This window comes from Stegastes partitus, unplaced genomic scaffold (assembly GCF_000690725.1).
Source record: "Stegastes partitus isolate 25-593 unplaced genomic scaffold, Stegastes_partitus-1.0.2 Scaffold1295, whole genome shotgun sequence".
NCBI classification, from domain to species: Eukaryota; Metazoa; Chordata; class Actinopteri; family Pomacentridae; genus Stegastes; species Stegastes partitus.
Window position 1 is genome coordinate 117,188 of NW_007579026.1, and position 13,559 is coordinate 130,746.

The 13,559-nt window shown below is 42.1% G+C and overlaps 2 protein-coding genes across 2 annotated transcripts in view; one reads left to right on the top strand and one right to left on the bottom strand.

The window, feature by feature from the left end:
* The window catches only part of nt5dc1 (5'-nucleotidase domain containing 1), a 78,520-nt gene that overhangs the window by 60,681 nt on the left and 4,280 nt on the right, over positions 1-13,559 (bottom strand). The gene's annotated exons all lie outside the window — the stretch shown is intronic.
* col10a1b (collagen, type X, alpha 1b) lies at positions 8,122-13,556 on the top strand. The gene is made up of 2 exons (XM_008298221.1): positions 8,122-8,315; positions 11,103-13,556. Exons 1-2 carry the CDS (start codon positions 8,198-8,200, stop codon positions 12,956-12,958), a joined length of 1,974 nt encoding a protein of 657 aa, XP_008296443.1. The 5' UTR covers positions 8,122-8,197; the 3' UTR covers positions 12,959-13,556.

Below are 13,559 nucleotides of genomic sequence, written 5' to 3' on the forward strand. Positions count from 1 at the left end.
AGTTTTTAACATATTTTTCGCGGCAACTTGGCTGTGAGATTTTCATTTTTAATCAGGGATACAAACATTTTCACAACAGAGGCCAAAAACTATAAGCAAACCAAAGCTGTAGCCAGTTTCTCTGGTCACCCTCCCTGCACCTCCAGGTGTTACTTTTTTTTTTTTACTTTATATGTATGAAGGTAAAATTATTCCTTTCAACTGAAATAAAACATTTTATTGTCATAGACTTTTCAGCTACATTCCCCAGCCCTACTACTGTAGTATCATTGCTGTAACAGTAGCTCAAACATTTTTACCAGCAAGCTAACAAAGTTAGATCCCTCATGCTACCAAAACAACATTAGCTACTACATTCTAATAAGATGCTCACAGATAATCAAAAACTACATAAGAAATTAGTGTTTGGTTTTGTGTTATTCATTCCTTTCACGTAATGGCAAAAAAGCTACACTTAAAACGTCTAAGTAGCACTAGATAGCTAACATTGTTAGCATTAGGTTGCAAGCTAACATGCTTGTAACACTGTTTTGTTCAAAAAATAAAAACTAGCTGGTGAAAGATACAGTAGAGTTAGCTATTGATTTTAATTAACTGGTGGTCAAAGAAAACGTGTAATTGATTAAAAGTTTAATACTTGCTGGGATTTGAATCATTTAGCTACCAGCTATATTTAGTACTTAGTGTAACGTGTATCACAGATTCTTAACTTGTTTGGTAATCAATTCTCTATAGTAGGTTTTTGACCTAAATAGTTTACACATGAAGCGAGAGGAAACATAACATATCAAAGTTTAAGATGTGCAACTGTGTAAGAGTATTAAGGATCTTCTTCAGCTGCTGAGATAGACAGATTGAAACCACCTCTGCAAAAGCTGCTGATTGTGAGCTGGAATGGGAGTTCCAGTAAAAATGAAAAGTACTGGTCATTATGGCACTCGCTCAGCTTTGATTAAGATAATTGACTTTAAAATAACCCATTACCTGCTCCTAAAATAAATCCTACAATGAGAGCAAAATCTGATTTGGTAAGCCAGGAGCTCTGGCTTTAATTCTTCTTTCACATGAGACCAACCTTTCCATAATTTCATAATGACTCGGGCAAGATTTTGTCAGGAAGAAAAAGGAAAAGAAAATGCAGAAGGTTGCAGTGAGGGCTTCTGGTTGCTATTCTGAATTACATCTAGCCCCAGGTTGGTCAAGCTTCCAACCATGATTTTTGTCTTTGGATCCCTGTAATTGCAGCCAACACTAAGCAAGGAGGTCCAGCTTCAGTCCTTCCATTCATAAAGCTCTAAGTGCCTCTTAGTGGCGTATCTGGTTTATTAAAACGTTAAATCTGAGCCACCGTCACTTCCCAGCTCAAACACTCTATCTTTAGCTCCTGCTTTCCACTCTTCCTTGCTGGCTTAGGCACATCAACCTGCAATTATTTTCTTCTTTCTCTCAGGCTCCAGGGCATCCTCAAATCTCTGGGACCAAATGGAGAAAAGACGCTCCAGAAGAAGCAAAATACTAGAGAAGGTGTTACAGAAACTGCAGAAAATAAAATTTGTATTGTGCATCTCTGCCAAAACAAGTCTACAACATAAAAACGATGTGGTTCTTAGACCACAAGAGGCTGATAAGATTTAAATCCAGGGAATTCTTTTAATATGTTTTCATATTGAAATGACTGATGGATTACGAAATGTACTTTTAAGGTTAGAGTTTAGTCAACATTGACCTGTAACATTGTCACAGATAAACTGTATACAAAATTTGTAATTTACATACGTTGCAAATACTCCATGTAAACACGCCCATGAGCAAAAACACTGTGGTGGATAGAATATAGATAGAGTAAGCAAATAATGCTAATTATTGATTATTACTGATTGACTCGTGTCAACTGGCCATGTCAAGGTCTGGGATAGATTAGTGGGCAAGGCAGCAAAATGTTGGATGTAGGAGAAAAGGGCAGGTTTATAATGCAGTGGTTTTAGGCAACTTTCCACTGCACAAACTTTGGGCAGGTGCGAGGTGCAATATCCAACATTTACAGAAACGACCCCCTAATCCCTAAGCCCTATCAGGATTTCTGTTTCCATTGCAGTGTGGAATCCGAAAGCTTCAACCGCAGAGCTAACTCCGATTGCGCAAAAAACACAAGTAGTAATTACTGGACGTCACTCACTTCTGTGAGCACGTATACATGTGTATCAGATAGCGCAGAAGACTGCAACCAAGTGTTACCAATCACATTAAGACCAGTACAGCCGTTTTACATGGCCACTTAGAAGCACCTACCCTTGACTCTGAATATGTAATTCTCCAAAAAGAACTCTGAAAGATGTTCGACAGGGACAGTTCCTGTGTACAGAACACGCGCAAAGCTTGGGCTGGCCTCAAATGGCCCACAAGTTCCTAAAGTTAAAAAAATGGCTTTTTGATGGACTGCCCCAACCAATTCCCAAGCAGTGGTGGGTGCGTATAGTGGGCAGTGTAGTGGTGAGGACTCAAAGGACCTGCTGCTAAAGTCTTGGAACCAGATACCACAGGACACCATCAAAGGTCTTGGAGAGTCCAGGCCTTTGCCGGTCTTATTTCACAGGGGGTTTGCCAAAAATACTATTTAGACTACTTAGATCTAGGGAGTCTGCAAGTATCTCTATGCCGAAGCGAACTGCTGGGTCCAGGGTTTGGTGGGTAGGAGCTGTTTGGGCTGGATATATTTTTTTTGGCTCATTAGTGTGTCACTACCAAAGCGAAACTGATAAACTGATCTGGCCACTTAGTCGGCCGATATAAGCTCACTACTGATCTCAATGCTGTATCTGTTGGCTAATAAGTAACTAGAAAATGCAGTACAGAAATGCCACTCTTGGTTTGGGGTCATCGAAAAACATAGTTTGTCCACCAGAGGGCACTGACAAGATTAATAACATTTATTTATTTATTTATTTTTTTTTAATTAACATTGGCCAACAGAATATCAAGATATAAGTACTGGTCCAAGATTATAGTATAAAAGTTCGTTTTTGGCCTTCCCTTCAAGGGTACAAAATACAGAAAGTGCTATATTCTGTACTCTAAGTTGTACAGTTGCGTATGCACTAACAAAACTAAATTTTCTGCTGTAATATGTCCTGTTCAATCCATAGCAGAAAAATCTAACAATTTCATTGAATGTTGGCTGATATGTAGTTATTACATATCTGTGTCTCCATTATAGGTTGGGCTCTAGATGTAACATTTGAAAGGGCTGGGCTCTTTTCTTAAATAAATGAACCTGTTAAGTAGAAAAACAAGGTTAGAATCTTCAAAGTAGGACAACTATTCTGTGTGACAAAAAAAAGTATAACTAGTATTATTAACAACTATTTGAAAATGTATAAAATGTATGTATATGTCTAGAAAAACACTACATGACAATAAATTAACAGCACAAGACAATGAACCCTGAGAAAGGGAACAACAAATGGGTGCAAAGCTCAGCTCTTCAGAGCGATTTAGAGACACAAATGTGACGTAAACATAAACATTGTTTCAAGATAATGTGGAAAACAGAAGCTGAGCATGTTGGGGGACAAGCTCTGCCACCATCAGAGTTAATTAAAGCCACTGAAGGAGCATTAAGTCACGTCTGGAGTGAATTGGCAGCATGTTAAGATGCTTGGAGGAGCAAAACAATGGTTACAACAGACCCTTCCCAAAAATACCACCCACCCTGAGAGCAAGAGGTGTCTGAAAACAGTGCGGACGAGTTCATATCGTACTGTATCAGGACAGCTTTCCATACAGTTCATCGCTTCACCTAATTACATGTTTACACTCTGTGACTGCCTCTTGCCATACACAGCATGAGTTTACCCAAAACCGGCATGTGAATCTAAGTAGCCGTTTACATTAAACCTCACCATGGACAGATTTAGATCGGGAGGCATTAATTCTGACACACCAAAAAAGGAGAAGAAGAAAAAAAAAAGAAAAGAAATCCAATTGAAATAAAAAGCAGCCGTGCCTCACTGCGGTCACAGCCACTTTCATGGTGAGATGCAGTGCCATATCTGCAGCTTAGAAAGTTGTTAAATGTCGACTCCACCCCCACCCTACTCTGTCATTTTATTCAAAGAGTTTACCGAAGATGCCCGCGGCTTTCTGAGCGCTCATCTGCGGTTGCTGACATGTTGGCAGTTCAAATGATAAGGTAAAAGGGAAGGAAAGGTTTATCCAAAACCAGAGATATGCTGCACAGTGGCAGGGCCAACCAGGACACATGTAAGGCTGATGAAGAGGAGGACATTAATTTTTTTTAAGTGCCAAATCTGATTTGCCTTAAGTCATTTCAGTTCAGATTTAGCCTTTAATGCATCATTGGTTGTCATCCATGATGACACACTGCATGCGATGAAATGATCTACTGTCGTACACCACATTTTCCTGCTCGGGCTGATGTTGTGTAATCCAAAACCAACATAAGACGTAATTTCTTGGATTTTTTTTACCATTAGCTCTACTTCTTGTTTTTTTAATGTAACATTCTTTTCATATTTTAGCACTTTTGCCTTTATTCTGCAACCAAAAGTGCAGAGAAGAGAGTGGGAATGCTTACAAATTTTGATAAATGAGTACTCACAAACTACTACTTGATCTGATTTTTTATATATACATATATAGTATTTTCATAGGCTCGATGATACAGCTGGAAAAACCAAAATACCAATAAAACATGAACTATAGTAAAAGATTAAAAACAGATTGGACGTAAATAGCAACAAACAAACAAACTATGAAAATCAAGTCCTCAGTTTTTACTCCCAGTTGGATGGCGAACAGAGCATGAAAGGCAGGGATTAACATGATTGGCAGATAATGCAAAAACTGTACGCTATGCGGCCCACACCAGCCCAGCGGCTCACCTCCACATCCAGCCTGCATGCCAGTGAATATCTACTGAGTAATGCAGACAAAAAGAAGAAATCCATGTGCAATCTCCACATAACAGAAGGGCGATGCATTCACACACAAACACAAAAATGAGGCTTATCTCATACATAGCAAAAAGGAACCGTCAGTCACTAATTCTGCGTATTTAGCATTCCAAATGGAAACATATTTAGGTTAAAATGGAGCTCCAGTTGCAGTCTACAGTGGAATTCACTGTATTTCTATGATTTCTTGCAGTTTCTGGAAAAACTTTACATCTGTTCACACAAGATGATGTTTTCCAAAATGATATGTTTAAAAAAAAGCCTTATATTGATACTCAATCTTGGCGGCACAGTGGTGCAGCACTGTTGCCATTCTGTGTGGAGTTTACATGTTCTCATTGTGGGTTTTCTCTGGGTGCTCCGGTTTCCTCCCACAGTCCAATGACATGTATGGTAGGTTAAACCGATGAGTCTAAATTGGCCATAGCTGTGGGTTTAAGTGTGCTTGGTCTTCTGCCTCGTTGTGATAGACTGGCAACCTGTCCAAAGTGTCGCCCGCCTCTCGCCCAATGTCCCTACGGGACAAAGCCAGCATAGCCCACAGATGGATGCATGACATTCAAACTCATAATCACACCATAGACAGCCAATACGGGCAGACAATGATATCAGGTAGCGCCACAGTGCCTCAGACTTCTCAAATAACAGATTGATAGCCACCTTGACTTTTTTTCTCATGATTACCAAACCAGGATCTCGTAATTATAAGATCTTTTCTCGTAATTATAACATCCCCATCTTATAATTATAAGATCGGATCTCATTTAAAAGAACAAAAAAAAAAAAAAAAAAGAGGGTCGATTTTGATCAAAGCCCTACTCGGAACCACCAAGACTTTTAACTAGAAAGAGAGGAAAGACGGGCTGAGAAAGATGGACGTGACAACATGGGCACCCCTTGCCGGAAATCGAACTGCAGATGTTGTGGTCACAGTGCAACCTCCACCGGGCCTCTGTACACCCCAGTTCAAATACTCTTTTATCTGTTTTGGCTGTTAATAGAGTGAATCAATAAAGTTCTCCTGTTTGACATGAACTGAGCTGTTTTGCTGTCAAATTATGTTTCTGGGGCTTTTCAAGCCTTCATTATCGGTGAGAAATGAGGAGAGAGGGATCCTGCCTTGAAGCCGTGAGCTACCCTGAGTTGAACTAGCTTGTGGAGCTACGGTTTGTTTTACTGTGTATGTAGAGTTACATATCTTAACTGCAGGTGGCTATTAAACGAGACACATCCAGCAACCTTGTGACAGCACAGTAAACCTTTCCGTGCTCACTGTTGATGCTCTCAGTGACAAATTTAGACCAGAAGCCTGCTGCCTGCGATGCTCAGAAGTTTCCTTCATATATTTAAATTCTGGGATTTTGTCATCTCGGGTGTAAATATTGTCAATCTCAGATGCTCTTCCTGAGGTTTCTTCCTCTTTGTTTTCGAGAGGGTTTTTTCGAGGGAAGATATTCTTTATTTGACTGCGTATCATCACTGTATGCCCCCGTGATGATTGTATCGACAAACAAACATTTAGTGTGTGGATAAAAGCTTATTTTTTTGTGCTGCAGAGCTCTATTATTATCCAAAAAATACACATCAGTGAGCCACAACGCTGCACTGACATGTTCCTCCTGGTTGCTGACTTCAAGCTGCAGACTAGAGGCTCCTCACAGAGCGAAGCAGGTGAGCATCTTCGGAGGAAACCTCACTTCTGCCTCCTGGTGTCCTAAAAGCTGCATTGTACGTCCCCTGCACCGAAACCACACGGCAGTTTACAGAAATCACAAAGACAATATACAGACATAAACCTGCCAGCGTCATGACAGGCTCTAACACGTGAAATTCAAACCCGAACACAAATCAAAAGCCTGACTGGTGAGGGAAGAAACGCACCTAAATTAGTACACTCTGCCTTCTGTCTTTCGAACCCAGAAATTACAGATTAAAAAGAAAAACTTTCCAGCATCCATTAAAAGATGGGTGCAATTTCAGATTTAAACCAAAAGCGACTGAAAATAGCTGTCTGGTACGCGTTGTCTACCACAACCTCACCGGTCTTCAGACAGGAGGAAAATATTGTCAGAGTCGCACAGTCTTTACTTTTCCAGAAAAACATCCTCTCATAAGCCACTTAGTCAATAACTTGATGTTTTTAGACGAGAAAATAACACCTGTGTTTGTGCAGTTAAGAAAGAAGGACACTTAATCTGTCAAACTGTCAAATGTGGCATCAAAATGTGCCACTCAATAAAAGAACACTGAAGATCAAGTAGATTTAACTGCAGATCACCCCAATGAGGCAAAATCAATAAACGAACTATGACCCTGTAGGGAGTCTGACAGGAATCCCCCCTCACTGCTGCTCCACACAGACAGACAGAACCAGATGGGGAGGCAGAGAGGAGAGACAGGGGAGGGGAGAGGAGGGAGGACCGTCACCGTGGAGTGGCAGGCCTCCTGAGGACATGGCACCCGTCATTAAAGATGACATCAGAGCAGGGAGGGCCTTCCACGCGAGGTAGATCCTTCCACGGTGCTGGAGACCGGCTCGGTATAAATACCTTGAGCCCAGTGCCCTGGGAAGCAGCAGCAGCCGCTCAGAAAGACAGACAGACTCAACGACTAAAGGATATAGGAGCAGCGGGACAGCAGCGCCCCGAACCCCCCCCGACTGTTTCTTTGGAGCGTAAACCTTTCAGGTGAGGTGTTTTTTTTTTTGTCTGATTTCAGGTTAGTGCATGATGGAGGGGTGGGGGGGTATTCCCAGCAGCTGCAGCCCTGGCTTGGTGACAGAGTGCTGATGCTGCTGGTGTAAGTGTAATGAGCCATGTGCTGTGGCTTTTTTTTTTCTTGCCTGTGACTGTAAATTTAAAGAGTGATTTTATTTCCCCGCTATGAAGCAGCTTGTCTGTTTTCATTTCTGGAGAATTTTGAACCAAAAAATACATTTACACAATTTAAGAAAATAAAAAATAAATCACAGAAAGGTTGCTGTGAAATCTTTTGGCCAAAGCTGCTCATTTTAAAGCTGATAATTTTGACTTGGACAGTTTAGAAAAGCAGCTATTTCCACTATTTCTATTGTGGAGTGAAGCAACACGGATGCCATGCTGCTATAAGATTGTCCTGCTTGCTCTTTTGGTTGCTGATTGTCATTGGAGAGGCAAAGAGCAACAGTGCCTCTTCTCATGAATGGATTTTTTTTTTTTTTGTCTTTGCAGGTTTAGCTTCACAAGATGGACCTAAGGGTAACAAGCCTTGTCCTTGTCCTCCTAGCTTTGGCAGAGGCAACCCCTGAGAGGTACTACCATGTGCCAAAAGTGAGCAAGACTCCCTACCCCGTCAAGAGTCATGGTGAGTCACCTGCGTCTTGTAAAACTTTTATTTTTTTTGTAATTGTTGGAGGGGGCAGCCAATGCAAATGAAGGTTTAGATTTAGCTGGAGGGCAAGAATAAAAATAATGCCTCAGTGCAAAAAAAGTGCATCTATTTATCTTTAGTGTAATAATTAAACTCCAGTCAAACCCCATTGTTCATTTTGAATTACAGCAGGCTGCGCTGCAAAACCGTTGTTAGGCTGCATCAGCTCCATAATCCATCAAGTTTTTTTGTTTTGTTGAACAATTAAAACAAATCTAGACAAATAAAAGCGCTAAATAGGGCCAGATGACACTTGGTGGTATTTTGGGACTTCCGCCTTTTAAACTGGAAATGCTGAAAAGCCAGGCTCAGAGATATCCTAGAGAAATCCACAAATGAACAAGTTACTGGAGCTGCATCCTTCCATCACCGCTGTTATAAAGGCATGAAATATCTCCCAAAATAAAATAACAGCCTATAATTGACTTTATTTTTCATTTAGAAGGAGAAACTAAAAGCAAGTTTTCCTGTCAAATCAAGTTAAGACCATAACTGATCGGAAAATCGCGATAACCTGCAAAAACAGCAGCCTTTTTCATTACTTGTAGACAATTTCTCGGTAAGCTGCAAATTTAAGTCATTATCGTCATCATCATTATGAACCCGCTACTCTAACCTTTCAGTAAGATGCCCTCTCACGCAATCTGGCAAACTGTTGACTCACACACATCAGTAAATGAGAGGTAAAAAAAACACCGCCCTCTTTATTAAGTGTCATCAAGCAGGTCCACTGAACCGCTGCGTATCACTGGAACTGTGAGGTGGGGTAGTAAAAGAACACTTGTGCTCTAGATGAATAAAATTTAAAGAACTGCTGGTGCACATGTCATTTAAAAAAACATAAAAACAAATAAATCAAAAGTAGTTATGATGTAACTGTCAGCATGATGTCCAACAGTGTATTTTATACCCGAGCTAAACAATGACTCAAATTTTGCTTTCAACAGTTGAGAATTTATTTCTGCCGTGTTGTTTTTGAAGAGGTTCTGATGTGGTTTGACTGTGTGCCTCCACATAAATACACAGTGCAAAGTCGACAATGAGAGCTCGGAATCTGACAAATCTCCAAAGCAGACGCCGTTACCACGTTGCAGGAACGCCCTAACGAGCTGCCTTGCGGTATTAAAATCGCACCACACAATTACAAGGAGAAAGAAAACAACAGAGGCCGCGGAGAAATGCACTCAAAAGTTCAAACAGTAAACCTAACAAACAAACCACATCGAATTTACTGCAGTTTCGCTGCACTGTGCAGATAGTGGAGCTGTTTTTTGGGGGTTTTTTTTCCTTTCCCAATTTAAAAGATGACAACAAAATTGCAGAATTAAGATGGAGAAGGTGTTTACTGGAGCTTGGATATAAGCAACTAAACTGAATATAAGCATGACAGTGTTTAGTGTTTACAGGCCACGGGCAGTTCAGATCCTGGGTCAGCTGCTGCGGCCAGTATCATCACCTTCAGTTTGTGGTGTTCCTGGCTGCCAAAAGGTCCGGTTCTGGCATAAATATCCCCTGTGGGATTTCAGGCACGGCCCTTATGTGGCTGGAAAATGACAACCCTGTCACAGCATTCTCTTCTCAAAACACCATTTCAAAAGAGAGGCCAGCACTGTTGGATTTGTTTCTTTGACAGGTCCTACTACTCTTTCAGCATCCAGAATTATGGTGTATGGAAGAATGCTGTGTGATAGCAGCTATTACTGATGCTGTTGCTGCACAGTTCAGAGACTGGGATACTTCTACATTCTTAATGCCATTTTAATATTAAAATCCAGGTAGAACACAAGATTTTACTGTGAAACCTTGGAAACATATTTTTTTAGGTTTCTTTTTTTAAAAGAAATGAAAGATGCATTTAATGTCACATTCTTTCTAGCTTGAAGCTACTTAATAGCTAAAACTAGCAACAACTAAATAACTAGAGTTTACATTTGAGAGTCATTACTCACAAATAAAATGAAATGAAATCCTAAAAACTGATTTCAGAGAGAGTAGCTGAATACCTTATTGGCCTTAGTGTTATAGGGGTTGCCATGAGCCCAACTAGCAAACTTTGGTGCATGTCATTCCTCATCTCTTTGGTCCCTCATTTGCTTTCATTTCTCAACTGTCAAATAACAATAAAACTATAAAAACCATAAAAACACAGATACAGAAAAATTCCTTTTCACATTTATGTAATAGAATATGGGTATCCTTTTATTAACATAATACAGATTAGGGAGCAATATGTTTCAGTATAAATGCTAGTTTAGTGCAGGAAATGCATCAAGGTGATATTGACAACTTTCAGACCTCTAACTATACATTCACTGCCATGGACAGTGTATAAAATTAAAGGGTGCAGTAAAGTGTGAGCAAGTCAAGGTGCAATGCACAAGAGCTGGTGCGCTGGTCCATTTCCAGCATACATAAGCTTTGTGAGAACATCACCTCAGATCAGTGGTGCTGTGAAGACTATCCTGGAATGAAAAGTACTGTCCTCACAACCCATCCCACAATCACAGGGAGCAGTGACTTAAGTCAGGTTGTGGTCTTATAGAGTAAAATACTAAAGCTTGGGTTAGGCAAAGGGCCATTTTACACAATATACTAAAAAGGCACACAATGCTTCAAAACAAAGGTTTGTTTACAATACAATTTTGCAGTAGCATTGTGATATGATGTGTGGAGTTGTGCTGAATATTTCCATCAAGTGTATTGTATTTTTGTATTCCTTAGCTGTTGCAGGCGAGCCAGGTGCTCAAGGTCCTCCAGGTGAACCAGGACCAATGGGACCTCCTGGACCTCCTGGAAAAAGTGGTGTAGGACATACTGGACCAGTTGGCCCTCCAGGACCTGCTGGACCCCCTGGCTACACCCATGCAGGTAAACCTGGTACTCCCGGTGGCCCTGGAAAGCCAGGAGCTCCTGGCATTCCTGGTGAGAGAGGTGCACCTGGCGCAACTGGAGCAATGGGTCCCAGAGGTGCCCCTGGTGCACATGGAGCCCCTGGACCTGCCGGGCTTTCTTCTGTTGGAAAACCTGGACCATCTGGAATCCCTGGGGCAATGGGACCAAGAGGAGAGCCCGGTTTGAAGGGACATCCTGGTGTTCCTGGTATTCCTGGTCTCAAAGGAGAGAGGGGAATTGGAGTTCCTGGGGTTCAAGGACCACCAGGCGCAGTTGGACCAATGGGCCCATCTGGTATGCCAGGCAAGCCTGGAGTTGGTAAACCTGGTGCCACTGGTTATCCTGGAGAGCCCGGCAAGTCTGGCATGCCAGGAAGAGATGGTGCTCCAGGTGGAATGGGTCCAACAGGTCCAAAAGGTCACACTGGTGCTCCAGGCACTGGAGCACCTGGAAAACCAGGTCAGAATGGTACCCCAGGTATGCCTGGACCTATGGGGGCTAAAGGTCCACAGGGTCCTGCCGGTCAGCCAGGCTCCCCTGGCATGCCAGGAGTTGGCAAAACAGGTGAACCTGGAATACCAGGTGGCAGAGGATCTCCCGGTACTCCAGGAACCACTGGTCAGAAGGGAGAACCAGGCCCAACTGGATTTACTGGTCAGCCAGGTGCTCCTGGTCCTATTGGCCCAGCTGGTCCACAGGGGGCAAGAGGATTCCAGGGTGAGGGAGGCCCAGTAGGACCCAAAGGCGACATTGGTATGGTAGGAGCACCAGGCCCAAGAGGAACCAAAGGTGAACAGGGAGCTCAGGGTTTCACTGGAAAACCAGGTACCCCAGGGGCAGTAGGTCCTGCAGGACTTCCAGGTCATCATGGTGCTCAAGGTCCAAAGGGTTCTCAAGGCCATGGTGGTGCCCCAGGACTCCCAGGCTCAAATGGTGCCCCAGGACCTAAAGGACACACAGGCCCCCCAGGAGCTCCAGGAAAAAGTGGTGAGAATGGAAGGCCAGGACCCATGGGACCAGTTGGGCCCTCTGGTCCATCAGGTCCGGCTGGACTCAAGGGCCATCCAGGTCTTCCAGGTCCACCAGGTCCAGCTGGCATGACATCTAAGGGAATTTCTGGTCCTCAGGGTCCCCCTGGAATTCCAGGTGCCAGAGGTCATGATGGTATTCCAGGCCCTGCTGGTCCTCCTGGTCCACCTGGTCCACCAGGAGAGCTCATCTACCACCATGAGAAGAGCATGCCAATCAAATCCCACGAGGTTCTGATGTCTCATGAGATGATGAAGGCTCCTATGTCTGCCTTTAGTGCTGTGCTGACCACAGCCTACCCTCCAGCTGCGACCCCTATTGTGTTCAACCAGATTCTGTACAATGGTGAGAACCATTATGACAGCCATAGTGGTGTGTTTTCCTGCCAGGTCCCAGGCCTCTACTATTTTAGCTATCATATGCATGTCAATGGTGCCAATGCATTGGTGGCCCTCTACAAAAATGAGGAGCCAGTTCTTTTCACCTATGATGAGTACAACAAGGGCTTCCTGGATCAGATGTCAGGCAGTGCTGTTCTTATGCTGCAAGCAGGTGACAGAGTCTATGTTCAGGTCCCTGATGAGGAGAGTAATGGTATATTTGCTGCGGATAATGTTCATTGCTCTTTCTCTGGTTTCTTGATTGCCTCAACGTGATTTCACAAATAGACCTCAAAACCTTACAAAACATTGAACTACTCAGAGGAACAGATCAGTTTACAAAATTTAAAATTGAGATTGTAGATTAAGGAAAAATATGGTTGTAAGTTTTACAAGTTTAACTGCCTCATTCAAATCTTTAAAGGTCTTCAATTTGCTAAGAAATTACATGGCCAACAGAGGTATTCAAGCTGACAAAATTTTATGAGTCAAATTCATCCCTTTCCCCAATTCACCTTGTGTGTGCCTTTGCAATTTTAAGAAACATGAAACAATATTGGAAGATTTCTTCAGTGGTGCTCTACAACTGCCTGTAACATTTACAGCACGTCTTTTATTTGTGTTTGTTTTTATTAATGTCTGTTTTTTAAGAATTTTCCTGTAATATACATACCAAAGACACACAAAACTGTTGTACTATATGTTATTAGAGATCAGCACATTCTCACAAGCACTGTGACCAGCAAAACAGCATAGGTTGAGAAAATCAAACTGCATTTTTTTTCAAAACAACTATGTCCCATTGGATATGTTAAGTTATGTACCACTTACTGACCAAAACACAGAATAAAAGTTCTACTTTGAAAACGAAAAATAT